The sequence below is a fragment of the Drosophila simulans genome, chromosome 2L (genome assembly GCF_016746395.2).
Source record: "Drosophila simulans strain w501 chromosome 2L, Prin_Dsim_3.1, whole genome shotgun sequence".
NCBI classification, from domain to species: Eukaryota; Metazoa; Arthropoda; class Insecta; order Diptera; family Drosophilidae; genus Drosophila; species Drosophila simulans.
In genome coordinates, this window is record NC_052520.2 from 3,438,425 (window position 1) to 3,466,097 (window position 27,673).

General features: G+C 47.7%; 9 protein-coding genes across 10 annotated transcripts; 5 read left to right on the forward strand and 4 right to left on the reverse strand.

The window, feature by feature from the left end:
* Positions 1-5,036: 5,036 nt before the first annotated feature.
* LOC6730864 (sorting nexin-2) lies at positions 5,037-7,427 on the forward strand. The gene is made up of 5 exons (XM_016179475.3): positions 5,037-5,339; positions 5,546-5,649; positions 5,719-6,604; positions 6,662-6,814; positions 6,878-7,427. Exons 1-5 carry the CDS (start codon positions 5,157-5,159, stop codon positions 6,926-6,928), a joined length of 1,377 nt encoding a protein of 458 aa, XP_016023290.1. The 5' UTR covers positions 5,037-5,156; the 3' UTR covers positions 6,929-7,427.
* Positions 7,428-7,757: 330 nt separating this feature from the next.
* On the forward strand, positions 7,758-9,098 carry LOC6730865 (AN1-type zinc finger protein 2A). Its single transcript, XM_002077993.3, has 3 exons — positions 7,758-8,004; positions 8,073-8,611; positions 8,750-9,098. Exons 1-3 carry the CDS (start codon positions 7,950-7,952, stop codon positions 8,915-8,917), a joined length of 762 nt encoding a protein of 253 aa, XP_002078029.1. The 5' UTR covers positions 7,758-7,949; the 3' UTR covers positions 8,918-9,098.
* Positions 9,016-12,459, reverse strand: LOC6730866 (conserved oligomeric Golgi complex subunit 3). The gene is made up of 8 exons (XM_016179067.3): positions 12,200-12,459; positions 11,631-12,143; positions 11,088-11,575; positions 10,891-11,030; positions 10,671-10,831; positions 10,485-10,614; positions 9,688-10,430; positions 9,016-9,629 (listed from the first exon to the last, which is right to left on the reverse strand). The coding sequence occupies exons 1-8, from the start codon at positions 12,362-12,364 to the stop codon at positions 9,252-9,254; spliced, it is 2,718 nt and encodes a 905-aa protein (XP_016023291.1). The 5' UTR covers positions 12,365-12,459; the 3' UTR covers positions 9,016-9,251.
* A 185-nt stretch (positions 12,460-12,644) lies between these two features.
* Positions 12,645-15,714, forward strand: LOC6730867 (exocyst complex component 2). The gene is made up of 4 exons (XM_002077995.4): positions 12,645-12,863; positions 12,931-13,545; positions 13,600-15,421; positions 15,479-15,714. Exons 1-4 carry the CDS (start codon positions 12,755-12,757, stop codon positions 15,615-15,617), a joined length of 2,685 nt encoding a protein of 894 aa, XP_002078031.1. The 5' UTR covers positions 12,645-12,754; the 3' UTR covers positions 15,618-15,714.
* LOC6730868 lies at positions 15,667-17,314 on the reverse strand. The gene is made up of 3 exons (XM_002077996.4): positions 17,117-17,314; positions 16,785-17,053; positions 15,667-16,726 (listed from the first exon to the last, which is right to left on the reverse strand). Exons 1-3 carry the CDS (start codon positions 17,196-17,198, stop codon positions 15,740-15,742), a joined length of 1,338 nt encoding a protein of 445 aa, XP_002078032.1. The 5' UTR covers positions 17,199-17,314; the 3' UTR covers positions 15,667-15,739.
* A 249-nt stretch (positions 17,315-17,563) lies between these two features.
* On the reverse strand, positions 17,564-21,603 carry LOC6740776 (E3 ubiquitin-protein ligase msl-2). Of its 2 annotated transcripts, XM_039298640.2 has the most exons (4): positions 21,467-21,603; positions 19,846-21,334; positions 19,095-19,803; positions 17,564-19,042 (listed from the first exon to the last, which is right to left on the reverse strand). In XM_039298640.2, the coding sequence occupies exons 2-4, from the start codon at positions 21,055-21,057 to the stop codon at positions 18,654-18,656; spliced, it is 2,310 nt and encodes a 769-aa protein (XP_039154574.1). In that variant the 5' UTR covers positions 21,058-21,334; positions 21,467-21,603; the 3' UTR covers positions 17,564-18,653. The 2 variants fall into 2 exon arrangements, with proteins under 2 accessions (XP_039154574.1, XP_016023292.1); XM_016172631.3 differs by having other exon boundaries at positions 19,095-21,334.
* Positions 21,500-22,723, forward strand: LOC6730869 (NADH dehydrogenase [ubiquinone] 1 beta subcomplex subunit 10). The gene is made up of 4 exons (XM_016179476.3): positions 21,500-21,641; positions 21,729-21,829; positions 22,186-22,461; positions 22,529-22,723. The coding sequence occupies exons 2-4, from the start codon at positions 21,748-21,750 to the stop codon at positions 22,648-22,650; spliced, it is 480 nt and encodes a 159-aa protein (XP_016023293.1). The 5' UTR covers positions 21,500-21,641; positions 21,729-21,747; the 3' UTR covers positions 22,651-22,723.
* Positions 22,724-22,813: 90 nt separating this feature from the next.
* Positions 22,814-25,363, reverse strand: LOC6730870 (ATP-dependent DNA helicase PIF1). Its single transcript, XM_002077998.4, has 2 exons — positions 24,272-25,363; positions 22,814-24,219 (listed from the first exon to the last, which is right to left on the reverse strand). Exons 1-2 carry the CDS (start codon positions 25,214-25,216, stop codon positions 23,173-23,175), a joined length of 1,992 nt encoding a protein of 663 aa, XP_002078034.1. The 5' UTR covers positions 25,217-25,363; the 3' UTR covers positions 22,814-23,172.
* Positions 25,364-25,497: 134 nt separating this feature from the next.
* Positions 25,498-27,661, forward strand: LOC6730871 (putative polypeptide N-acetylgalactosaminyltransferase 10). The gene is made up of 4 exons (XM_002077999.4): positions 25,498-26,015; positions 26,069-26,411; positions 26,471-26,896; positions 26,970-27,661. The coding sequence occupies exons 1-4, from the start codon at positions 25,561-25,563 to the stop codon at positions 27,627-27,629; spliced, it is 1,884 nt and encodes a 627-aa protein (XP_002078035.1). The 5' UTR covers positions 25,498-25,560; the 3' UTR covers positions 27,630-27,661.
* Positions 27,662-27,673: the final 12 nt, after the last annotated feature.

Consider the following 27,673-nt stretch of genomic DNA (forward strand, 5'->3'; position numbering starts at 1 on the left):
ACGTCCGATAGCATTCATGTCTAAGAAGCTGAATAAAGCCCAACGTAACTATACAGTTACAGAACTCGAATGCATGGCTGTAGTTCTGGCAATTAAGAAGTTCAGAATGTACATCGACGGTCATAGCTTCAAAGTAGTCACCGACCACTCAAGTCTTCGATGGCTAATGAACCAATCAGATTTAAGCGGGAGATTGGCAAGATGGGCTATCAAACTTCAGGGTTATTCCTTCGAAATCGAGCATCGCAAGGGAACAGAAAATGTGGTTGCGGACGCTTTGTCTCGATCGTTCGAGGATGTTGACGATGTTGCTGCAATAGACCTTGAAGTCCATCCCGAAATTGATTTATCTTCCAGTGCATTTCAATCGGAAGAGTACTCTGCTCTCAGAGATAAATTAGTGTCTCAAAAATTACCTGATTTTCAAGTCATTGATGGCTATATTTATCATCGGGCAACATTCCCCAATTGTACTGACGTTTCACCAGACGATGGCTGGAAATTGCTTGTACCTGAGTCGTTGCGTCATAGTGTAATGAGTTCGGCTCATGATCAACCAACATCTGCACATTGTGGAATGGCTAAATGCTTAGAGCGTATTCGACGGCGTTTTTACTGGCCGAACATGGTTATCAACGTTCGTGATTACATTCGAAGTTGCGAGACGTGTCAGACCACTAAATATCCCAATCGTTCTTTAAAACCACCAATGGGAGCACAAGTGCAAAGCGATACAATTTTTCAAAGACTCTATCTTGATTTTATCGGCCCATTTCCCAGATCGAAATCCGGCAACATTGGTATACTGATTATTCTGGATCACTTTTCCAAATTTACCTTTTTAAAAGCTGTGAAAAAGTTCGACACTAAAGTGATCATCAGTATATTGCGGGATGAAATATTTTCATGCTTTGGTGTACCCGAAACAGTCGTGAGCGACAACGGAACTCAATTTAAAAGCCGTGATTTCTCTGACTTTCTTTCAAAATATGGCGTTCGTCATATGTTTACTGGTGCATATGCTCCACAATCCAACGGAGCTGAGAGAGTTAACCGTTCTATAAATGCTGCTTTAAGAGCTTACATTCGCTCTGACCATCGCGAATGGGACGTGTTCCTCAGTAGCATCAACTGTTCTCTTCGTAACTCGATTCACCAATCTATTGGTATATCGCCTTATCAGGTTGTTTTCGGTAAACACATGATATCCCACGGTAATGACTACAAACTGTTGCGCAAACTTAATTTACTCACAGAAGGTGACGTAAAATTATCAAGGACTGACGAATTTCAAAGAATTCGTTCCAACATTGCCAAACATTTGAATAAGGCTTATGAGACAAACCGATCTTTTGAGGTTGGTCAAGAAGTTGTTAAAAGAAATTTCGTTCTAAGTAATGCAGCGAATAATTTTAATGCAAAACTCGCTCCTGTCGGTGTTAAGGCCCGAGTCAAAGAAAGGATTGGTCAATCAATATATCTATTAGAGGACATGAACGGCAAGGAAATTGGTAGATTTCATGCCAAGGACATTTGGTAATTGCTTTTGACTCCTTTTTCAGTTTTTATTGTTAGTCACAGGGACTAAAAATCAAATCTGTGGTTGTGGGAGTCGAGGCGAATGGCAACCTTCTATGTGCTACCGCACTTATCTGGTGACGAACCATTTTAGCCAAATTAAAATCCTGGCCAAAATGAAAGTGGCTCTATAAAAATACCACAAAATTCCAGAGTAGGATTATAGCAAGCTACGGTCACACATGATTTGCAGACTTCCGTTCTCTTTTTGTGAAGGCGTGATCGAGTGCAGTTCAATATTGTGCAAAATCCATATTTAAAAATCCACGAGCATCGTGTGGTTCGGATTATAGTTTTTCAAGGCAAATACTGCCGAGTGATAGTTTACCTTTAACTGCGTCGCTGCCGGTCCCACGTTTGGAGATAGAAGTTTTAGTGGCTGCGTCGCCAAGGCGGTTAGTATTGTTTTTCGCTAAACTTTTGACCACGCGTGAAATTTACTGTGGCTTCATTGATCGCAGATAGATTTACAACTGCTGGCATCAGGAGCACCCACCGTGTGCAGTGGAAGGCTGGGCTTGACCTCTTCTGCTGCCGACAGATTGCAGGTCAACCCACCCCAGAGTTGCCGTTCTTTTTTTCTTCATCGCCGCACGCAAGAAGCAGATCGCCGTGCATCCATTTAATGCACAAATCAGCTTGGTGTCTTCTTCAACCCTGCGCATTCCAATAATATTTGGGCACAACACGAGCCCCAGGCTGCTGGCCTTGTCGCTGCGTATGCTGCGAACCCGAAGCAGCCGCAACACGAATGATCGTGTTCAGTATTAAGTATATTTAGAATAGTTTTTATATTTGAGTTAATTTTACATAAGAATATTTACTTATAAATTTCTATAATTCTAATTTAGCTTAACTTGTGGGAGATCTGACAAGTTTATATATGTGATTCTCCCGATTTATAGTAATACCTACAGCAAGTCATCAAACGTCATCAGGCCTGCTGACATCGATGGAAAGTGCGTGAGTACAAAACAAAATAATAAAAACACACAAACATATATATATAAAAGTCAGATATTCCTAAATAGTACTCTTAAAATATCCTGCCTTAATTAATCCTGATTTAAAGAAGTTTATAGTTTAAATATTCATTAATCATAAATAATTCTAATGTAAAATAAGTCGAAGGAACAAAAGAATAATGTAAGCTTGTATACCAGTATTTGAATTTCTACCTTAATTACTTTTCTTCATTTTGTCGTTGATAATCAAAATTAATCAATAAGAGATTTTCTTAACATAAATAACGTAAATTTTAGTTTAAGGATTAGGTTTAGGAAAATGTATCTGAATCTTATATTTATCTTTAATTATATGGGGTCCAAAATGAATTAATTTGACTTCTTGTTGGGCACCAAAGGGTATGTAGAGCAGTGGTTGTACCAGGGTGGAGTCCGAATGGATTCCACAGGTAGGGTGGGTAATGAATAAGGCCAATAACATCTGGGCCTCGTCTTCAATAGGTACACTTTATTGTCCGCCTCGTAACCGTTTGGTTAACGTTTTTGAATCTACCGTATCTCTGTCTACACTATTGTAGCTGTAACACTCTTGTTCATCGCAACACAAAAACCCACGCCCATTTTCCCTGAGCATGCCGGTAAAAATTGTAGACAGAGTGTGTTGGGGTGGACAACGCTCTATGAGTGTGTTCGTTACAGGTCTCCGCGAGTTGGTCTGCTTGGCGGTTTAGTTGGGGCCACTTGCAAATATGCTTATAATGATGATTTATGTGGTTAAGTGGGCGTTTATCACTCGGTCGGAAGGGCGAAAAATGCATTGATAAGGAATGCATTGAAGGAAAGGCAGTTGTTGGGAATTTGATACATATCTTATGTAAGAAATTGTAAATTCTTAAAAAAGTAGTCATATACTTAATATATTTGAGTGAAGTCTTATTATAACCTTTATTTATCGCACTTATAATGCGTCTAACTGATTCTAATCAATGAGTTAACAGTTTAATTCCTAATCTTGTGCAACTTTGTAATGACTCACATATAAAACTTTTATCAAATAGCTGAAATTTCCTATCGCTGTTGTTATCAGCCTGTTAACTGGTTAGATTTAAGTCCAAACGCGCTTAGCTGGTGAACCACCTGGATAATTAAGTGACTCTAGCTAATGCACATTCAGTGCTCACTCAGCAGTGCTTCGCACTTCGCCAGGCTTCACTGTAGCCCCTCGCCCGGCGACCGTTTACCATTAAAGCCAGCCCGCTGGCAATTAAACCGCATGCCTTTATTAATCGCAGACCGCTGATGTGGAAGAGGATAATGTCGGTGACGAGGCTCAAGTGCGTCGAGTGGATTCGCGAAAAAGTTTACTGCGCAAGGAAATGGCAGATCATCAAAGGCAACGGGCGAAGGGGAGTGAAATTAATAAAGTGTAAAAGGATTTTGGTCGTGACTAGGGAGGGCGGGGGAAAAGATAAGGCCAGACATCTGGGTGGGTTATAAATCTGGCGGGTTGGCCCGCTCAAAACCTGACCCTATAATCCTTTATTTTCGTTTTCAATTTGTTGGAAAAGGCAAACAGAAAGTGTTAAAAGTATTTCTCATGCGGAAAATCCACAGTGACTGGCCAAGCGCTGACAAACTTTTCCCACTTTCCACACTTTTCCCCACTTCACCCCACTTTTCCGCCCTTTACCTCTCCTGTCTTTTCCTAAGTGGCTGCGACACTTCTGTATGCATAATTTAAACAAAAGTCGCCAAAAAACTAGGGGGAGACCAAGAGCTGGAAAAACAAGCAGCGGCAACAGAAAGTTGCAATTGCAAAAATTGAAAATTTTCCGCATAAAAATATTCCCCGACAAGGAAACAAAGGAAAAATCGCAGAAAATAGCAAGAAATCTTACTCCCAGCCAAGATGTCGACAAACTATCGTGCATGTTGTTGGCCAAATGTTTATTGTCGAAAAGTTAAGCAGAATGCAGATTGCCACAGAAGAAATAAAAGGTCGCAGGAGGTGCAGAGCCCCTTATTTTATATAGTTATTAGAGCTCTTATAATAATAGGTATGTTGTGTCAACACTTGCCTTTAAATCATAAATCTACTTTACTTAATCCTTTATGCAAGCAAAACACTTTTACTTGAACATAAGTCTTCTTAATTTATTAGTCTAATGGAATTTCCATTTCGTTGCCGAAAAGAGTTTCTTGTTTGTGCCAAAAAGTTTCTGGTTTGAAAGTAATTAAATGCGCATTTACTTAATCAAAAACAATGCACAAATTATGAGCAACCTTTTCTAATTTATGCAAGACTAGGCTTCTAATAAATTTTACAGTATCAAAGTTTATTTAAGGAAAGTAATTAAATAAAATACTATTTTGATTGATATACGTTACAATCCATGATTGTAACGGTTTTTTTTTTCAAATTTACGCGCGTTTACCGTTCCACATGCAGTATTTTCAACGTTTTGAAAAATACTGAAAGCTTTCGGTCAGCTTTCGACCATCTAATTGATTTAGTGCTCTGGTCACACTGCTGCGCGACCGAAACGAAACGAGTAAAAAATTCCGATAATTACAATTAATATAACATAAAAACGCGGAGCATAACGAGCAAAAATGGAGGTGGAAAGCCCGGAACACACGCGCGACTTCGCCGAGGTGGACATCAACAACGGTGCGGCCTCAGGATCGGAAGACGAGGAGGAGGAGGTGCCAGCGCCGGGCAGCGTAACTCTGGATCGCAACGAAAGTGATCTTTTCGTGTCGGCCTTGAGTCCCAGCAGCATCGGGGATATACACGTAAGTTGGGTCACGAATCGCGGGAGCAGCCCGCATCGGCAGCCCCCAGTAATTGAGCTCCCATTTCGGGGCGTCGTCGGTCGCTTTATCAGCGCTCGCTTTGTTTGGTTTTGTGGCTACGTCACATGTGCCGCCCACCAGCAAAGCTTGTTGCTCCATAGAAACACAATGAATTTGCGTCTTAATGCACTCCCCATTCGCCGCAGCCGCTGCAAGAGGTGCTCACCGACGACGGCGACTACTTCATCAGCATCGTGGTCTCGGATCCACAGAAAATCGGCGATGGCATGGGCTCCTATTTGGCCTACAAGTGAGTCACGCAGTTCCTTATCATAGAAAACATAATGCATTACAAACAAATTCTTATCACCTCCGCCAGGGTAACGACCAAAACGAACATTCCCAAATTCAAGCGCAGCGAGTTCAGCACTCTGCGCCGCTTCAGCGATTTCCTGGGCATCCATGATCTGCTGGTGGGCAAGTACATGCGGCTGGGCCGCATCATACCGCCGGCGCCCTCCAAGAACATCATAGGCAGCACCAAGGTGAAGATTAGCCCGCAGCAGAGCGAGCCGGGCACGCCCATGACCCAGGAGTGGGTGGAGATCCGTCGGGCGGCCCTCGAGCGATTCGTCCACCGTACCGCCCAGCATCCCGTGCTGCGCGTCGATTTGGACTTCATGAACTTCCTGGAGAGCGACCAGGAGCTGCCGCGTTCTGTGAATACATCTGCGCTCAGTGGAGCCGGCGTGATCCGCCTGTTTAACAAAGTGGGCGAGACTGTGAACAAGATTACCTACAAAATGGACGAGAACGATCCGTGGTTCGACGACAAGATCACCGAGGTGGAGAGCCTAGACGCCAATCTGCAGAAGCTGCACAATGCCATGAAATCGCTGGTCACGTCGCGTCGTGAGCTGTCGCTGCTCACCGGTTTGGTGGCCAAGTCGGCGGCCATGCTGAGCACTTGCGAGGAGCACACTGGACTCTCCAGAGCGCTCTCCAACCTGGCGGACGTGGAGGAGAAGATAGAGCTACTGCGCTCCGAGCAGGCCAACTCGGACTTCTTCATTCTGGCAGAGTTTATCAAGGATTACTTGGGCCTGTTCGGCGCCATCAAGTGCATTTTCCATGAGCGCGTCAAGGCTTTCCAGAACTGGCAGTACGCACAAATGCAGTTGTCCAAGCGGCGGGAGAACCGTGGACGCTTCGAGCTGGCCAACAGGGCGGACAAGCTGGATCAGGCCCAGCAGGAGGTGGACGAGGTGAGTGTGGCAAGTAATTTACGTTTTTCCCAATGAGTCATTGTTTGATTTTTGCAGTGGCAGGGCAAGGTTCAGCGGTGTCAGCAGCAGTTCGACGACATTTCGGCGGAAATTAAGCGTGAGATGGAGCGTTTCGAATTGACCAGAGTTAAAGACTTTAAAGTAAACATTATCAAGTATATAGAAGACCAAATGGCGCATCAGCAACAGGTAGATAGCCATATTCCTTTACCGAGAACTCACTTATTGGTAACGATTCCCTTTGCTTTTCAGATTGTCAGCTATTGGGAGGCCTTTGCTCCGTTTGCCCGCGAAATCGTTTAACTTTTATTCCGATTATCGTTGCATTTCCAGAAACTTTTGCATAACCAACAGCTATGCGCGCTATGAACTAATTCTGCGGGACCAAATTCGATCTTAATCTTGCGATTTGGAGCTACAACTTCGCCTTCAGCACTTATCTTGCAATTTGCCGCCGAAGCTCGTATTTTTTGGGAAACTGCTTCCGATTCGTCTCAAGCATTTCGCGATGCATTCACAAAGCCCCTATCTCTTTATTCGTACACAGTAATTATTATCAGAAAGCTGAAAGTTTGCTGCAGATCCGGGGATCTGCGTATTCTCATTCAAAACATGTATTCGGTATTATCTAAAACAAAGCCATGGATCTAGTTAGTTAGTTAAAAGTGAAGAAGACTCATTGGCAATTTCCAAATTGAAGTTTATACTATTATTATTGGGAAACGGGTTTCCCTGTTTACTGTTGGTATACTTATGTATTTATATATATATATTCCAATTAAACATTTTGTATCATGACAAACAGAGCATTTCAACAATAAATTTGTAAATATGTATAGATGTAAATATTTTGGTGTTGTTTTGTACATATTCGTTGATTGCCTGAGATAATATCTGAATTTTACGAACTTTTTTTTGAAATATGTTCGATGTGAAAAGATTTCTGTGGTTCAATATCAAAGTAAATTTCGAGAGCTGCGAAGAGTACGGTGAAGCCTATTAAATATTGAATATTTTGTATTTAGATTTGTTGATATTTATAAATACGTATATATTCAAACTGTATTATTTAAACATTTAAAATTAATTATATTTTTTTTGCCAGCAATGGTGTTCTGGTATTTTTGAAATACCGCATTCTCCTAAGGGAGTATTCCTCATAGTTAACTCTACGGTCACACCGAACACAACAAAAAGAAATAAGTGTTTAGTCATTTGCAATCTGATTTGTTTCTCGAAGTTTTCCCAATAACAGCCATATATAGCATCCGAAGCAAAGTGTCTGCTTAGTGTAGAGGAAAACAGTAACCGGAGAAGTACAATCATGGAATTTCCACACCTGGGACAGCACTGCAGTGAGGCAACGTGCAACAGATTGGGTAAAATCGAATACCATACGCCAACCCGGAAGCAGAAGCTAATTAAATTAGGTTCCATCCACTTCCAGATTTTCTGCCCGTCAAGTGCGACTCGTGCGACAAGGTCTTCTGCGCCTCGCACTACAGCTACGACCGCCACAGCTGTCCAGGAGCCTACAAGAAGAACGTTCAGGTGCCCGTCTGCCCACTGTGTCGGGAGCCCGTGCCAACGCCACCCGGAGTAGAGCCCGATGTCACTGTAGGCCAGCACATTGACCAGCAGTGCAAGTCGGAGAGCAAGAAGATCTACACCAATCGCTGCAATGCCAAGGGCTGCAAGCGAAAGGAGCTCATCCCGGTGACCTGCTCGCAGTGTCGCTTGAACTTTTGCCTGCGGCATCGGCACACCAGCGACCACGACTGCAAGCCTATGCCAGCGTCTTCGACATCGTCCGTCACTGGGGGATGGCAGTCCATATTCAAGACCTCCTCGGACTCACGATCCATGGCTGCCCAGGCGGCCGAAAGACGCAGGCAAAGCAAGCCCGCCAGCAGTAGCATCAGCAATACCAATTTCAGACCTCGACCTGTGCAGGCCACACAAGTACAAAACATACAGGGCAATATGGTGAGTTGGCAAGCTGGTCTTAAACATAAACAAGAACCAAGACTAGTATTTGTTGAGTGAACCCAATGATTCATGAGTCATCCAGACCGTTCTAGACTTTATCAAACTTTTATGACTTCATGATTGAAATACTTGCAGAGCGAAGACGAGGCCCTCGCACGAGCCCTAGCCTTATCCATTATGGAGCAGGATGACGCGGCGGAAAGCAACCGCCAAGCTCCGGCACCAAGCAACGCCCAGCAGGTGACTGTGGGCGGTGGTGGCAATCAGCAGGGAAATGCCAAGGACAAGTGCCTGCTGTCCTAGGTCTCAGGAGGCAGCGCAGCGCAGCCAGCTCTCAACATATCCATCACTTGACCAGCAGCTAGAAATCTGCCCAACTATTAGATGTTAGTGAAACTCCGTTATTGTAATAATTTGTTGGTAATTTACTTCGACTTCGTCACATTCTTCGTGGTTTAGCAAAAATAAATCAATGTTAAGTCTACATTTGGAAAGCATAGATAGTTTTTAACACGGATCTTTAAGGGGAAAGAAGGGAATCGACCCTATTGCGAACAGATCTTACTAAGATAAATATGATACAAGGCTTAGCTACATAAATAGATACACTATTATAGTTATACAGATACATTGCAAATTATTCGGAATTGGCCTGCGTTTGCGTTTCCGCCACTTGCTCCTCCTCGATCTTGGCAGGAGGTGGTACTTCCGCGGGCACCACTTCCATCTGGCCAGCGACTTCTTCAGCTTTCGGCTGCTCCACAAGTTCCGATTTGTTGGACATCGTGCTTAACTTTCTGCCAACCGTGGAACCATCCACTGACGACGACGTGCTTATTTTGCGGGCTGCTGCTGCAAAGCTGGCGACTCCCTCGGCGGCCAAAATACTGGCACTGGATAAAAGTATGGAAACTTGCTCCGCCGACGGACAACTCGTGATGATCATATCATCTGTGGAGTAACCATTTGTGGTCAGCAATTGTTCCAGCTTCACAAACGATTGAATGATGTTGTTCTGCAAAGGAAGATAGAGATGAATAAATCCTACTTTGTGGGCAAACATTAAAGCTTACTCGGATCGGTCTGAAGATGATGAACTCTGTATCACGATTGCTTAGGTAGAGCTGCATGGAACGCTGCAGCACCGCCAGCTTGGCTTTGATCAGGCGCTGTGTCTCCTGGATTATACTGCTGATCTGCTGCGGACTGGCCCATGGACTTTGCCTCAGAACGTAGCTGGCTTTCGTCGACTCCGGCGATTGGGGCGTGGCTGGAGTGGATTGCGCCAACAGACTCTGCGCCTTATCCAGGAATGTGATGAGAGGGCCCACCAGCATGTGAACTGCATCCTTGATGTACCTCTCGCACACCGACTTGAGCTGACGGTCCACTTCCTTGCGAGAGTCGAGCAAATGCTCCTTGATCTGCGGCGTGCCCTCCAGAAGGAATTCCAACAGCGCATTATTGCTGCCCATCGAAAAGAGTTGTTTGCGCTTCTGCAGCAATCCAAAGGCTGCAGTCTTCACCTTGCTGAAGTCCAGCGAAGTTTCCTTCACCGTAAAGTCCACACGAAACGGTGCAATCTGTTCCCGCAGAATTAGGAGATGCTTGATTTCGAAGAGCTCGCCGTCAATTGGCGTCTTATTGGCTGATATCTTGCCAGCCGCATGAGAAACACTCTGGATGCACAGCTTGAGCGCTTCCTGAGAAAGGCCTTGGAAAATGGGTCGATCCACGCAGCGGTAAAGCCTCGAGAGACACACCAGTGTCCGACGCACTGTGGGGTACCACATGCCATGCAGATCGGCCGGGGAATCTATATACATTAAAGGTTAAACTCTGTTCGAACTCGAAGGGTTCAGAATCTTACTCATTTGCTTCACCGTGTAGGCAGTGGCCACGCTTTCCGTCTCCACAGCACTTGAAACACTGGAAATCATGGAGTTGCGAGAATCGGAGCGGCGTAAAGGGGCGGGTTCTTGAAGAGACAGGGCAATGCTCTGAAATATATGCATTATTTAGTTCTCAATCAATTGAAAACTTCCAAACCACTCACCTCCATCATTTCCAACTTCTCGGGGTAAGCCAAATCTCCCGATGAGGGATTAAAGTTCTGAATGTCCGACTGCAGGTATAGATGCGCTCGGAAGACTAAACGCTCCTGCACATCCTGCAGCAATTGGTGCGCGATGGTGGCAAAGGCCTCCAGTGCAACAGCTAATTGATACAAACTCAATTAAATGTTCTCGACTTACTACAGGATTCTGTAAACTTACGGTTCTGTTGGACATGCTCCTCCAGCATTTCAATCCGTAGAATTGAGCAGATCTCCGCCAGCGTTTCCAAGTGATTAATATGTATAATAAAGGGTCGCATGGTGTCATAGAGAATGGTGCACAGACCCTCCAGATACACCCTGCGTTAAAAATGAGATCAGTTATAGTTTCCAACTGGATGTACGAGTATGTCTTACGTCAGGTGTGGCGCTCCCGTGCTGAAGAACTGGTAGAACAAACGCTGTTCGTCCTGGCAAACATGCACCAAAAAGGCGCAGGCGCTTCGGGTGAGAGAGCAGTGATCCCCTTTATGGGCCACCTTAACGTTTTGTATGGACAGATTCACCGCCGGCGACATAACACTGGCTCTTTGCGCCAAGTAGTGCTGTTGAAGGTCCGCCATCAGTTGGGCGTAGTCGAGGCTGTGCTCCGACCGAGACTCAATCAACTGGGCGACCCGCTTCACCTTTGCCGCGGCCGTTTGATATTTGCCGTAGTACAGAGCGAATGCGGCATCTGGTGCCTTGAGAGCAGCGGCGGCATCCGGCACATTGTTCTTGGGATGGAGCGTGGCCTCGGTGGCCTGGTTTATCACGCTCGTCACATAGTTACGCACCAGACCCGAGGCTTTGGCCAGGCACTGCCTGTACTTCACATTGTAGGCGGCCGCGTCCTTGAATTTTGGCTGTCAATGAAGGATATTAGTATATAAATGACCGAAGTGCAACAGACAAGCTCACATTCTCCTCGATGTAGTTTAGGCATTCGTCGATCTTGTTGAGGCACTCGCGGAACGCTTCGCTAGCCACCGAAAGCGTGGGGCTCTGAAGTCGCTGGTTGAGCAACTCCACCTGGCTGAAGTAGTGCAGACGGCGTTGAATCTCGTGACTCAGCTCCTGCAGTCGCTCCTGCTCCTCGATCAACTGCTCGCTGGCCGTGTTCAGAGCGCTGGTCTTTTGCGACACAAAGTCGTACTCGTCGCAGAGAGCGCCCAGGCGCTCCATGGCCCCAGCGATCTGGTCCAGCATGTGGGAGCACTCCGCTTTGCGCTGCTCCAGCTGCTGCAGGTATTTGTGGTAGTCGGCATCGCCACGTTGCTCGATCTCGGCGCTGACGTCCGCGAACCAGAGTAGAAACTCATTGGTGTTCTGGAGTCCCTCCGCAGGTAGTTTGATGTCATCACCGCATTGCGAAGAAGCAGCTGCTTTTGAATCGGTAGGATCCGCCTGGCTGGGCGTAGCCGGTGCCGGTGCCTACAAAGAGTCTGGTTGCAATTATCCGATTGCCATTCGAGGAGGAGTCCACTCACCGATGGTCCGCTGTCGCGCCACAGATTGGTCAGGACGTCCAGGTGCTCCTCTTGCTGGATACTCAGAGCCGCCAGCGGGTCCGTTTTGGACTCCCATTGCATCAGGCGATTGCGAATCTTGCGCAAATTCTCATTCTCGCTCTGAATTCGTTCGACGTCATCCATTTTTCTGCGGCGGATTTGGAAACAATCAATCAGCTGTTCAGAGATGACCGGTCTGCGCCTTGCAGTGCTGCTCAGCAGGAAGACCTGGCCAACACTAAAACTTTATTTTGATTGATATAGGTTGCCTCTATTTGTATTGTATCATTTAACTTCCCTTATATGTTATGTAATACTCAATTTTAGATTTAATATGTTTTAAGCTCTTTTTGTGCTCGTCTGTTTTTTAACTTATGTTTTTACATTTAATATCGGTCCGTTTAGCTTGGCGATTATATAGCCAAGCTTTCACCACTGACACGACGTTTTCCATCACTGGCGGCATCAATAAAGTTCTGTTCTCTATTGTTTTTATTGAATTTTGATCAGTTTTTCCGGGTCATATAGCATACGATGGCGCCGCAGCCGGTGGTTACGGGGCTATCTCCGAAGGAGGGTCCTCCTGGCACCCGCGTCATCATTCGCGGCGAATTTCTGGGCACCCGGGTGCAAGATCTAATTGGTAGGCGTAGCCTGGCCCAAATAGCTTCTGTTTTCTGATGACTTTCCCTTCCCCAAAAAAATGTAAGGTCTGAAAATTTGCGGTTCCGATTGCCTGCTGTCGGCGGAGTGGAAATCACCCAATAAAATCATCGCACGCACTGGTCCGGCGAAGGGAAAAGGCGACATCATAGTGACCACTTTGAGCGGTGGAGTGGGCACGTCCACGGTTCAGTTCCGTGCCTACCACGAGACCATTGGTCCACTCAAGGAGTCCGCCGTCTGGATCGAGGAGTCGCCCTCGCAAAATTTTGCCTGGGGTCGACGCACCCTGGCCCAATCCGGACTGACGCAGGAGGATCCACTTGGACTATCCATCGAGGGTAACGAGCAGAAGATCCCCGAGGACTTGCGCGATCTCTTTCCCGAAGCCTGCGGGGATCTGTCGCAGGAGCACTTCTCTCCGGCCTGGTTCCTGCTTGAGAATCACCTGGCCACCTCCTTCGAGGATCTCAAGGCGGGCCTGTCCTATTTAAAACGGAAAGTGGAGAGCCAAAAGGAAGGTCAGCTTTCCTTCCTGAAGTCCAATGCAGGCTCGGTGATTGACCAGCTCGATACGCTTATGAACATCCGGGACAAGCTGCAGGAGGATGTCAAGCTGCACGGCAATGAGACCCTAAATATCTTGGAAACGTCCATAGAGAGTGAGTGGGATTTATAGATTGAGATTTCTAATTCTAACATTTTTCTACTTATAGACTCCATTAGCGAATCGCAAAAGATATTCACGGATGTCCTGGTGCGCAAAGAAAAGGCGGATTCCACGCGGTCCGTTCTGTTCGCCCTGTCGCGGCACAAGTTCCTCTTCTGTCTGCCCAATTCGGTGGACAGACGAGCCAAGGCGGGTGAATACGACATTGTGGTTAACGACTACTCGCGCGCCAAGAATCTCTTTGGCAAGACGGAGATTCCCATTTTCCGTAAGGTGCTCGAGGAGGTCGACCACAGGATCCTGTCCATTAGGAAACAGCTGCACGAGAAGGTGGTCAAGATGCCACAGAGCGTGGAGCAACAGAAGAAGCTCATCAAGGCGCTGATCAGTCTGGAACTACAGCAGAGCGGAACCCCCATTGGCGATAAACTGCGCAACATCGATCCCGCCTGGGACGCCATCGAGGCCAGAGCCAAATATCTGGAGTGGACATTTCGCCAGACTTTTGACCAGCACACCAGCAAGGATTCGGGTGCGCAGGAAAAGGCCAAGAACAGGGATTCCAGCCAGGCGCCCAATCGGGTTAACTTCTGCGAGGAACTGTGCGACATTGCCGCCTCCCAGCTGCCGGACTTGTGGCGTCTGGGCCAGCTATACTTCACCGGCGAGCTACGCGGTCCTCATGATCCCAAGCCAGGGGATTTCAAGCGAATGGTTTTGAACGCCATCGAGAAGTTCTGTGTCTACTTGAGGTTGGCCATCCTCATTGCCACGGATCAGCGCGCCCTGCGTCAGTCCAGCGGTTTGGCTTGGCCCATCGGCTCCGCATCGGCAACACACCAGTTTCTACCCTGGATTCCGCAGTGCCTGCGCTTCACGAGGATAGCCTACGCCACGCTCATAAGTCTGGATCTGCCCTCGGAAGCGCTGGACATCATACAGAAACTGATCGATGAGGTGCGACTTTTCTGCTTCTCAATTATCTTCAAACGGGCCACGGATCGGTGCAAAAAGCTGGGCAGCCAGGAGAGCTGGGAACTGGGCGTGGAGGAGTATCCAGGTGCCACATTGCTACCCGCCGCCTTGGAAGCATTGCTTATCGAAACGCTGGACGAGGTGCAGTCTGTGTGCATGCAAAGGGAGACCCGGGAGGGCAATCTCCTCGAGCCGCAGTCGGATGGACAGAGAGAGGTGACACAGCGACTACAAGAATTCCTATCCGCGTTTAGCGCGGTGATCGAGGAGCTGGCCTTTCACTCCCACGACGAGGAGACGCCCACCCACAATGTGTCGCAGCTACTTGGATTCCCCAACGCCCAGCAGCCAGATTCGGTTGCTGGAAGCGGCGGAGCAGCGGCTGTGACCTGGGAGCAGCGCATGCTCTGTTGCCTGGCCAACTACGCGTACTGCAACAAGATCTTCTTCCCTCGCCTTGGTGACATCTTCGTTCGCTACGGTTACCCGCTGCCCACGCTGGCAATCGAAACTGCGCGCTACACGGTTAACCAGCTCTTTACCAATCTTCTGGAGGAGTACGTCGAGCATAAGGGCGATCCGCTGGTCGGCACCATCGAGCCCTCCATGTATCTGGGTCGTTTCCAGTGGGATCACGAGATGGAGATCGGCCAGCTGCGTCCTTACGCTCACGAGTGCTGCGATAATTTGGTTGGTGTCTACTCCGAGATCTACAGCATCTCCCCGGCACTGCTGCGACCCATCCTGGAGTCCATTGTGCAAACAATATCCGAAGAGCTGGCCCGTCTGATGAGCTGTGTCCAGCGGTTCAGCTTCACGGGAGCGATTCAGGCCCACGTGGATATCCGTCTATTGAGGGACTCCCTGGAAGGTTACGTCAATGAGACTGCCAAGTGAGTGATCTAAATGAAATGCTTCTGAATTTCAATAATTCCCCTAATCTGCAAAAGGAACTACTTCATGGAAGCGCTGGAGGCCATCAATCCGCCCCTGAGTGGCGAGCAGAAGCGAAAGGCGGACGAGATTCTGGAGCGCGTCAAGCGGAACATGCGTCTGCAGCTGCTCTGCTTTAGTGTCAAGGACCCCTAGGCACATTCCACTGCAGGGCGCAGCCCATGTAGATAGCGTATACTTTAACTAGCTTGTGATTACCCGTGTTCTAGGGATAAATCTTTATTCGATTGCATAACTTTCTTACTTACTACCACGACTCACAAGCCCAACAGCTTTGGGTCAAAGTTGAAGTCGTTCTGAGCCATGGTCTTGATGACCTGCTCCACATCTATGGTGTTGAACTTCTCCTGCACGCGCTGCTTGATGGGGTTCTCGATGGCGTCCATGATCTGGTAGCGCAGCAGGTTGGGAATGACGTTCACCGCAAACTCCATGACGTAGTCCAGCGTTCCCGCTCCGTCGCATCGCACCTGTATGTTGCCCATGTCAAACTGCAGATCGGTGATCTGCGCCCGCTTGCGTGTGTCCAGGGATTGGCTCAGGGCCACGGTGGCGCGTATGTGCTGAACTGTGAATTGTACGTGACCGACGCGGGTCATCATGCCCACACCCACCTCCCACTGGCCGGCTCCCGTCACTTGCTGGGTGCCTATTTGCAGGACGACCGACACCGTTTTGTTGGCCATGCCAGCGGTTATGTTGCCCACGCGGTAGAAGCTAGAGATTCCATTGATCCAGGTGTGTGCTAACTGGACACTGAACACGCCCATGGTGCGATTGACATCAGGCAGGTGGTACGGGTCGTAGCCCTGCTGGCGCACCATCTTGCGTGCCATGGCAATGGCGCTGTCCAGTGGCGTTATAGAATTAGGCAGGCGGCGGTCGCCCAAGGTTTTCTGGATCATTACGTTGATCTCGCCGCGCAGCTTCTTGTCCGCCTCCTGGAGCATGAATGGTTTCATGGCGTCGAAGACCAAATTGGGCGCACCGTTCACCACGCTCTGAAAGACGCTGCCCACCAGGCCGAGGTTCTGGAAGTCCATTGTCATGTCCGAGAAGGTGATGTCGATCTTGATGCGGTCCGTGGCCAGTTGACCGTCTCGTTCGACGGCCAAGAAGGCGGTTGCCTCGGCATAAACGTTCTTCAAGACTACAGTAAAGGGTCCATTGGCTTTCGAAAAGAATGAACTGAGGGTGTACTGGCCCTTGACCAGCATCTGATCCAGCTGGAGGCCACCGTTGAACTGCAGGACAGAGGATTGGAAACTTCAAGCCAATTCGAAGTCAATGGTGAAAACTTACTCTCATTTCCTTCAGGTCTAGGTTCATTTTATCAATGCGGAACTTGGACAAGCCATACGCCTTGACCTGCTTCATGTCCAGATTGGCCATGCCCATGCTCTTCTTCACATTTGGCACCTCCAAAGGATCGGGCACGGGAACGCCGGGCAGCCCCTGCGGATCCTCCTGCTGAAAGTGCACGAGCATGGCCTCCACCTGGGCGGCTATGCTGGCCTGACTCTCCTTGATCTTAAGTGCGTCATCCGACTCGCTGGCTTCCTGCTCCACAGCTGCTCAAAGGTCATTAATGAGTGGCTTAGTTCCGGTAGAGCAGAGGCTGAAATTCGGCTTACCATCGCCAGGCTCCTGGGAGTGAACAATGTGGCAGCCACTTGCCAGCAGGCCCACGAGCACGACTACTATCAATGGCTTCATCTTTCGGGGATTAACTGGAGCTGCTGCTTATCAGTTGGAAAATGGAGGAAAACGCGCCAGCCTCCGTTCTCTACTCGGAGCAAACACGCACTGACGACTGGCGCGTTAATCAAAAGATAATGATGAGCCGCAGGCGGCGATCCGCTTATCTAAGGGCGACTCTGCTCGCGGAGCTGCTGATTAAACTCGGAATTGAGATTGAGTGACTTAAGTGAGCGGAAGCGGCCAGCACATTGGAGAATCTGTAGGCACTCATTGGACTCACTCCGCTCCCAGGAACGATGTTCTAGAAATCATGAACCAGATTGCATGATGCAAAGTGTTACTGTTCGAAAACAGTTTTGAAAATCAAGGAAAATCGCACATTTTTCTGAGTAGCAATGCTCATGTTTATTTAAATATTTTAATAGTTATATGTTCGCATATATAATATGGGTATATATGGCTTACTTGAATTGTTGTTCTTAATCCTAGGTTCACGTGCTCAAAAAAATTCATGCTCAAAAAAAGTCTTAGCCTATTCAAAAAAATGTCTTAACTTATTAAAAAAAAGGGTTTTTTAGCTCACAGCATCCGCATTTTGGGCAAAGCATTTAAGTAAACTATAATTCGCTGTTCGTTAAACGAAAATAATCTTTAGTTTTGACTAATGCTTTACTCTTAAAAGGATTATCTTTGCTGCAGCTGCAGAATTGCTTTAAATAGTTATGTATACGACTTTTGGCTTAATACGTATTAAAAAAAACAATTGAGTTTTGGAAACGTTTGCTGGATGATTACAAGAAGTCTAAGAAATCCTCAGGTTGTAGAATGCTCCTAAAAGATATTTGGGAGTTGATTTGAGTGGAAGTTGCTTAAGTGGGGGAATATGTACCGCAACGAAACCATATGTTAAAAACAAGGGAGAACGCTATAGTCGAGTTTCCCGACTATCAGATACCCGTTACTCAGCTAGTTTCATCATTTTTCTGGGATATCCACAAGTATTGGGGAATAAAATTTGAAAATATTTAAAAATTGCACAACAGTGTGGGCGTGGAAGTTTTGGGCGCTAAGTGGGCGCGGCAACATGCAACAATGTCTCTAGAATTCGTATGCTTAATCTCAACCTTTTAGCTTTTATAGTTCCTGAGATCGCGACATTCATACGGGCAGGGTCAGATCGACTCAGCTAATGATCCTGATCAAGAATATATATACTTTATATGGTCGGAAACGACTCTAGTATACAAAGGGTCTACGAATAACGGGTATAATAAGAGGACTAAAGACGATACCACGTTATGGATGCAATTCAGTGCTGAATTCAACCATCCATAACGTACATAAAAATTATCCTTTAAAGGATGATATATCCCTTAAAGGATGATATATCCTTTAAAGGATGATATCTGGACATCACTGAACACATTAAAAAAAAAAAAAAAATAAAAACATAGGGATGAGTCGCCTTGCTTACAAGTCATCCGAGCCCGACATGATCTCCTCGAACAGTGACTGAGCATTGTCAGTGGCCGATGATCTGTCGCCAGCGGCAGAATTGCTCCTAGATCCGCCACTGACAAGCTCATCAACCGTGTCGAGGGCCGAGAAGTTGGCCCTTCCTCGGCGTGTTCGACTTGTCCTGAATTTCTTGGCCGGTGTCTCGATGACTTCCCTGTCAGGAGCAGGAGGCGGTGGTGGCGAAAGAGACGGAGGCGGTGGATTCGGCATCGTAATTGGTGGCATCATGTAAGCATGCTGGGGAACGGAACCGTTGCCATCGGTGTGCTGCAGCTGGACACGCATAGTGAATCCAGCGGCGACCGGATCAAGGGGCTTGTTGCCCTGGAAGATATTGAAGCCTGCAATTCGAACAGGGTTAGAGAAGTCCAACACAGCGATGAGGTAACTTACCCTGGTAGTCGCCTTGCTCATTCTGAACAAGCACTAAAGGATGCTGCGAGTGCTGCAAATTGTTTAGCGGCACTAGGCTTATGGCTTCTTCAGAAGAGTCTGGCGGCGCACAGTCCCGACTGTTCTCCTCCTGCCTGGGCTCAGCTACCACCGGCTCCTCCGACTGAGTCATCGGCTCTGGAACGTCCTTCAGCATTTCGAAATCCTCAAAGTCATCGTCCTCATCACTTTCAACGTAGTCCTCCTTGTGCGGATTCTTGCAGCACACACAATGACACCCGGCACAGCTGTTGTAACTCTTGTAGCAAGGACACCGCGAGTTCCGGCAGGTGGTAAGGGTATTACTCGAGCCGGAGATACCGCAGCGGCACTTCGGCTTCGGAGGCTTCACCTTTTCCTCCTTGTCCTTGCCCCGAACCCTGCGAAGAGCGCCCTTTCCAGATTGCACTTTAGCCTTGACCTCAGACGGCGCAGGCTCAATTTTTGCAGCTTGTGACGCTTTGAGACTACGGGTTCTCTTTCGCTTGAGCGTTGGCTCGTCAATGTCCTCCTTCTGCTGTTCCGCACTGCTGGGGTGCTGGTCCTTCTCTTTCGCCTCTTCAGCCGCTTCCTTTGCGTCCTTAATATCTGTCTGCAACGGCTCCTCAACCTGCAATTCTGTTTGCACCTGACCCAATTGTGTTTTTGTGGCAACATGCTCCTCTACTGCCTCCTCCATTTCGGCTTGTGTAGGTGACTGTGAAGTGTGCACATCCAATTGTTGATCTTCCTCCTTCTGCTCAGCTACAACCTCTGACTGAATTGAGGTCCCTTCGGCCTCTTCAACGGTGACCAAAGCCTCCTCAGATCCCGCAACTTCCAGCTCAGTCAATTGATCAGAGATTTCGTTGGGTTCCTCAGCGGAGGTAAGCACCTCTAGTTGAGTGGATGTTTCAACGGTCTCCTCAGCGGTCTCCTCAACGGTCTCCTCAACGGACTCCTCAACGGACTCCTCGACGATCTCCTCAACGGTAGTGGAGAGCACAGTCAACTGTGAGGACGTCTCAACGGTCTCCTCAACGGCCATTTGCACCACCTGGCCGATTTGCAGTTCCTGTGGATCGAACGTCGTGGTCGCAGAGGTGGGCATCACGTAGGAGACGGCAAAGTTGTTGCCGCTATTGGTGTAATTGGACATCGAAACCGCACCGGAGAGGTCCACCTGATCTGTCCACGCTTGCTCCATGAAGCCCGACTCCGAGCTCTCGGTGGCAATGACTATTTGCCCGGCGTGGGAGAGCAGGCCCATGCGAGATCCTGTGGGCAGCAGGGGAAGCGGCGAGAAGTGACCCTGCTCCGCTGTGGCCGCCGCCTCCGCCTCAATGTCGCTGATGTTGAGGTGGTGATCGTAGGGCAGTTCTGGAGTCGTGGCCGCCGTCGTAGGTGGCGTCTCCGCGGGCAGCGACGTGGGCATGTCCTTGAGGAACGGCAGATCCGGCTGGGGCAGAAAGGTGTCGAACGTGTCCGAGATGTTTGAGCCCTCGCGAATGAACTCCTGTGTGGTTTTGGGCGGCAGCTTGATGCGCGGCACCAGCTCCCTGGCCACCTGTGGCCGCATCCCGGCCAGCTGCCCAAATAACGCCGAATGCAGCAAGTGGACGCACAGTGTCTTGTAGCACAGTAGCTGGGTACCCATCATGCGGTTCTCCTCGTAGGTCTTGAAGTCGGAGCAACCCTCGCACTGGGTGCAGCTGGGAAACAAATGCTTCTTACCGCGCAGGCACAGCCGGCACACGTTGTGCTGGCACCGCTTGCCCTTGGGCGAGTAGGGATCCACCAGCAGCTGGCAGCAGACCACGCAGGACAGCAGCTGCCGTAGCTCGCCGATTCCAGAGTTCAGCTCCTCCACCCGCCGCTTGGAAAGATTCGACGCGGGTCGCAGCGAGAGGCGCGTCACCTTCAAGTATGCCGTCTGGGCCAGCATGATGGCTATATTTTTATGCCCGGGACTGTACGCACGCCGCTGTTTGTTTACGTTTTGCAGCCCAAAAGTGAGACTCCGCCGGCCAAGTGCCTCGTCGGACCTACCCACGCCGCCTGCTCCGCTACCTGGTGCCTCCTGGGCTAGTTACCTGCAATTCCTTGCCCGTAGGAAGTCAGTTACACATGCTTAGACCGCGTTAATCCTCGATTTCATAATTTAATGGCAACTTCACTGGAACGCTTTTTGTTGGTTTCACTTTTTCGTTGCTTCCTTATCACTATGTTTCACGTGCAAAAAAAAAAAAAAATATGTTGTTTATGTTTGAGAGGTCTCAAGTCATTGTTAATGGTTATGCTGCACACTGTACAGCGTTGAAAACAATAAATTAACAAAAAAAAAAAAAAATTACCCAAGCAATACTGCTGAGCGAAGCCAGTGTGACCGCAGTTTGGCATTGCGAACATGCCAGCTGCAGTGCGGCAGCGGTGTGACCACTTGCGCGAACAGCTGATTCCAGTGCTCTGAGGAATTTTCGCAGTTACAAACTGCGGTCCTACAACAAATTTTAACACTTAGTTTTTCAAGTAAATATGGGTTTTTAAGTATATTCCGTCAAAGGAGAGCAGAAAACCTTGGAAATTATTTACTAACAGCTCTTCCGCTTACGCCAGGTGGTAGGAAAGCCAGAAAATGCCGGAGCCACGCAGTCCGATGGCCAGTTTCGCCGAGTCGGTGCTAAATGTCATCGATGGACCCATAACTTGGTTCCGTGGTACGTAATCCACAGTGATTCCTGTTTGGCATGGTCCTTGGAGTCTCCCTATGCTGATAGTTTGCGCTTCCTTTGGCCAACGATCTGAAAAACCGGACAAATTCCAGACAATTACATAATGACATAACCTCAACTCGCAGGCCATTTGTTTTTGTTTACACTGCATTGCTAAAATGCTAAAATGTTTATAATGAACCGCTTTTAGTAATCTCTAGCTAGCGCAAACTAAATTAGTTAGAATACTAGTCGGCAGCCGTTACTATATAGTTTATTTAGACGAAGCGGAATCATGTTTTTCAACATAGATGCATTAAAGATAGTATATTGTATTAATGCGCCTTGTGTTAATCCCACAGAGAGCATTGTGGAGCCGAACCAGCAGAAGCAGAATTGGTACCACCAGCGCTTCCGCCGCGTTCCGACGATCGACCAGTGCTACACGGACGATGCCGTCTGCCGTTTCGAGGCGGATCAGCAGTTCCGCCGGGATCGCATGGTGGACAACGAGATTGTCAACATTCTGCGCCAGCGCTTCGAGGACTGCACCCTCTACGAGGCACCCGATCACATGGTCAAGTGCAGGCCGCTGATGGATCAATACGAGAAGGCCACCGAGAACTGGTTCATCAAGTGTGAGTGGAATCCCTGACCCATCTTCCAAGTTGTTTGTGATATATAACGAGATATAACCCATTCCAGATGGCGACTTGGGAGGCTACGCCAATGCCAAGACCGCGTACATGAAGCAGAAGCATCGTCTGATCTGGGAGCGTCGTCATGGACCAGTGGGCAGTGGCATGAAGGAGGAGGCCGCCCACTAAACTCCGCTTTTATGATGATGTTTTGCTAGTTTCATTATCCGTTAAAACTAAATATACACGCCGTAAAACGATATTCCCAAAGATTGAACATTCTTTCAATGGTTTCAGTGTATATTATAAGGTAAGAGCTTCTAGGAATTATTTAGGACTACGGTAATTTCAATTCATTTGTCTATTAGATGCATTTATTCTTAGTCATTTTTTTCTTAAAATAAATATTAATATATGCGTTTGATATAGAATTTTGGCTGTAGGCTAGCTTAAAACTAATAATTTTAAGTTGTTCAAGTGAATTAAAAATATTAGTTTTTGTCTACGTACTGCAAAAAGTTCACAGAATATTGTGATAAATCTTAAAACTCAAAGTAATTCTTCAGACTTTTTCGCATAATTTCTCATTTTTTTAAAAAAGGAATGCACAGTCCAGGAATCCTTTGCTTAAAAAAAGAAAAAATTACACTCTTAGAAATAGAAATTTGTTCAAGCTTTCTAGAATTAAGCTAGCTTAGATTACTTTCGAGCTCAGCTAATCGAGACCAGCGGCTTGTTGATGAGACTCTTTTTGAGCTTAGCCAGAGCGCTGTTTGCGGCCTTGTCTCCTGGCTTCTTGTCCTTGTTTTTGGGACCCAATGGTATCATGGTTGTGTCCATTAGCTTGCGCCGGAATCCTTTGTAGAACTGCAGCACGTGTGGATTGGCCCACACCTGCTTGGCGTCAAAGTCCAGGATGCGAATGGATTGCAGGGACTTCGCACGGGACAAGGCCACGTAGGCCTGTCCAGCCTCAAATACTTTGGACAGGGACATTTCCACGCAGTCGAGGGTTAGTCCTTGACTCTTGTGTATGGAAAAGGCCCAGGCTAACTTCAGTGGCACTTGACGTCGTGTTATGTGACTTCCTGAGGCGGTCTTAATTATCCACCTCTCGTGCTTGCAAACGTATTCCTGGTTGTTTTTGAACCTGACCACTGGCAGATCCTTCTCCATTCTTACAACGACGCCTCGAGCTCCGTTCACCAGTCCATTGGATATGTTTATATTCTTCAGCAGCATCACTTGGGCGTTAACCTTTAGGTACAACTGAGATGGAGCCTGGATCTGTTGATCCAGTGTCCTCGTCATGCTGGCATCGGAGTCGTCAGCCTTGAATAAAATCTTGTCGCCATCGAGGTTTTCCAGCTTGGACTCGTTGATGGAGTTCGCATCGTTTGTGTGGGAGCAGAGTTGAGTGGCCAGAATGCCGTTTCCCTCAATTTTCTGCTTTGATGTAGCTGCTAATCGACTGGTTATGGAATCGTTCACATGGCCAATGCGGAGGTGGTTCAGGATCTTTACGAACTCCGGATCCGATTGCCGATGCACTTGCTTCAGTTCATAGACACATTGGATGCACGTCTCCCATGCTGAGGACTGAAAGCAGAATCGCTGCTGGGGCGCGGCAGTGGGCGCTGCTCCGAAATCTCCCTTTATAACCGGAGGAAGTTGCAAGAAGTCACCGCACAGGATGAGCTGTATGCCGCCAAAGGGTCGATCATTGCGACGAATGTGACGTGCGACGGCTTCAATTTTCTGGGAAAATAAATGTTAACATCTTGCTAAATTCAAAGTAAAGATAAAGTACCTCAAAGAACTGCCCGTCCACCATGGAGATCTCGTCAATGATCAAACGCTTGCACTTCCTCCACGTCTGGGCATTCGCGGGTCGGGAAGCCAGCTCCAGACACCGCTGCATGGTAGCATCTCCACCGCCTATGCCAGCGAAGGCGTGCAAGGTTGTCCCACCGATCAGGCAGGCTGCCACTCCAGTGGAGGCCGTGGCTACCGTTCCATCGGGCGGCAGGGCCGAGATAATTCTGCGGAGCAAGAAACTCTTGCCAGTGCCTGCTGAACCGGTGAAGAACACGTTCTTGCCCGAGGTGCACGCCCGCAGGACTTCCATTTGTTCCTCACTGAGTCTCAGCGACTCGTCGGTGGTCGAGGCATATAGTTTCTTGGCCGCGGGCATGGTGCCCCGTTCCTTCTCCTCCTTGAGCTCCTCGAAGCGACGTTTCTTGGCGCCCTGGGGCGACGGCGTGGTCACTGACCCCTTGGACAACAAACCCGCCTTTTTGCGCGCCAAAATCATCTCGGCCGTGGTGACTGGAGAAACGTCGTCAAAGCTGCTTGGCTTGCCCGACATCAGGTGCTCGCGGAGTTTCTTCTGCAAGGTCGCATCGTCCGGCTGAGATCCTCCCTCGTTTCCGTTCATTTTAATGAAGATCGTTCGCAGGAAGAACATCAAAGTGCCCGGCGGAGCATTCGATAGATACAGAGTGCACTTCTCCGCCTTGAAGTTGAAGGTGGCTTTGCCCTCCGACATGAACTTCTTGTGCACCATCAGATCCTTCAGCTTGAACTTGAGGGGCTTTAGTTTCTCCGGCGTCACCTCCACAAACAATTCACGAAGATCGTTCCGCACCAGGCGCAAAGTAGCCGTCTTGTAGGCCAGTTTGCGACCCGTGATGCCCACCGCATTGGTCCACTCCATGTTCACCGCACAGGTGAGCACTGCGTCATTGAGATCCATTGCGAATTTAACTTAACTTCAGTCAGTTTCCGATTAAATTAAATTAAATTAAATACAAAATCAAAATCTTTTCCATGCGCTTGGTCTCCGATCGGCTTATCGATATGAGCGTAAAATTATCGATATCAGAGCGGTTGGTGTGGACGCATCTGGATCGTACACAAATACGCCATAATGTAGCAAAGTTCCACTCTAGGATCAGCTGTGTCCCAAACCAAAACCAGGATTATATTTTCCGTTACAATTTAAATTGCAACATTTAAAGATTACAAAACAAGTAGGCCAGGAAAAGTAATTTGCTATGCCTATCACTTCCAATTGCACACTAATTAAAAAATATCACAATGAATATGGATCTGAGATTGATTGTGCGTCTGTTGCTGGCCATTCTATTGACTTCCTTGGCAACTACCATTTTAATGGGCAAGCAGATACACAGAAGACTAGTGGAGTCCATAGTCAGCACAATCGGCGAAAAGTATAATTCGCCAGCAAGGCAGCTTCTAAAAAGGGAGATCGCGGATTTCCCACCCCCACTAACACTGAACCAAACTGAACTGGACATCTTAAAGACCCAGCGAAACATTAGTTTCCGCCTGCCCCAACAAGAAGCTATTAGGGATTGGCAGGAAGCGATATCCTTTAAAGAGGATAGAAGCCGCACGGGATTGGGTGAGCAGGGAAGAGCAGTTCAGTTACCAAACGCTAAAGTAGGCCTCGATGAGCTCCAAGACTTCTATGCCCAGCTCTCCGATCGCATTTCCCTGAACAGATCCTTGCCGGATACCAGACCTATAAGGTGATTAGTTATCAAGTTTAAAATAGTATGCAATTCAAAGACTTAAAACTTAGTTGCCGGAAACGCCAGTATCTGGAGAACCTACCCAATGTGACAGTGATAATGGCCTTTCACGATGAACACCTCAGCGTTTTGCTAAGATCTATAACGAGCATTATAAATCGCTCTCCTGTTGAGCTACTCAAGCAGATTGTCCTCGTGGACGACGATAGTAACTTGCCGGAATTGGGACAACAACTTGAAGAGATTGTGGCTCAAAGCTTTCCCAAAATCATCCAGATTCTAAGGCTTCCAGAACGACGTGGCTCCATCAAAGCAAGTATGGAGGCAATCAAGCTGTCCAGCTGCCAAGTTTTGGTCTTTTTAGACTCTCACATCGAAGTCAACAGCAATTGGGTATTATTAAAAAAAAATCAATTAATGTGGATAAATCTAGATAATTTCCTACTTTACAGTTGCCTCCCCTGCTGGAACCTATAGCTATAAACCCACATATAGTCACCGGTCCCATTTTGGATGCCATCTCACGCAAGACATTTGCTTATACCAAACAAAATACGATGACTCGTTCCGGTTTCAATTGGTGGCTTGAGACTGAGAGATTACCCATTTTTCCCGAGGATAAGAGTTCTGATTCCACACCCTACCGCACACCGGTTTTACCAGGAGGAGCTATGGCGATTGACAGGAACTACTTCCTACATCTGGGGGGATTTGATGAGCAGCTGGATACCTGGGAAGCCGAGAAGTTTGAGATAAGTTTCAAGGTCTGGATGTGTGGTGGAATGATGCTGTATGTTCCTTGCGCCCGGGTGGGTCACATACGTAAAAGACCCATGAAATCGATTAGTAGTCCAGGGTACTACCGTTTTACGGCCAGGGTAAGTGGGAGCGTATACGTAATATGTTGTTAAACCTATTAAGAATATTATTAATAAAAGGACCTCACCCTAGAATTACAAGCGAGTAGCTGAAGTTTGGATGGATAATTACAACAAGTATGTGTACGACAAGAACCCGAAGCTCTATAAGACGGCGAATGCTGGTTTTCTTTTCCAAAGGAAAACCAAAAGAGAGGCTCTGGAGTGCAAGACCTTCGATTGGTACATGACCAAGGTGGCCCCGGATTTTCTTAAAAGGTACCTAGCATTGGATTCGCCTTCGGTTTTCTCCGGGGCTATTGAAAGTGTGGCATTTCCTGGATTCTGTGTGGACTCCCTGAATCGTAGACACACCAAGCCCGTGGTTTTAGCCCGGTGCACTGGGCATAATTCAATGCCCGGCGAGCATCAGAACTGGTCCTTAACGCGTGATCATGAGATTCGACTGGGGAACAGCAAAGATGATTGCTTGGAAGCGCAGGGCCTAAGGTCAAAGTCCGTGTGGCTCTTTCGCTGCCACGAAAACGGTGGGAATCAGTACTGGTTCTACAATCACCGTCATCGGTGGATCCAACAGGGACAACTATGGGTGTGGTGCCTGGAAGCCCAATTGGCCCGTGGTCAAAAGGTTGGCAAGGTTCTGGCCAATAAAATCTGCGATAAAAACCAACTGAAACAGCAATGGAAAGTTGGGCGAAACGCGCCATATGATCCACAAAGGGAGCCTAATTAAAATGTATAGCACAATTAATAAAATAAATTTTATATGCTAATTAC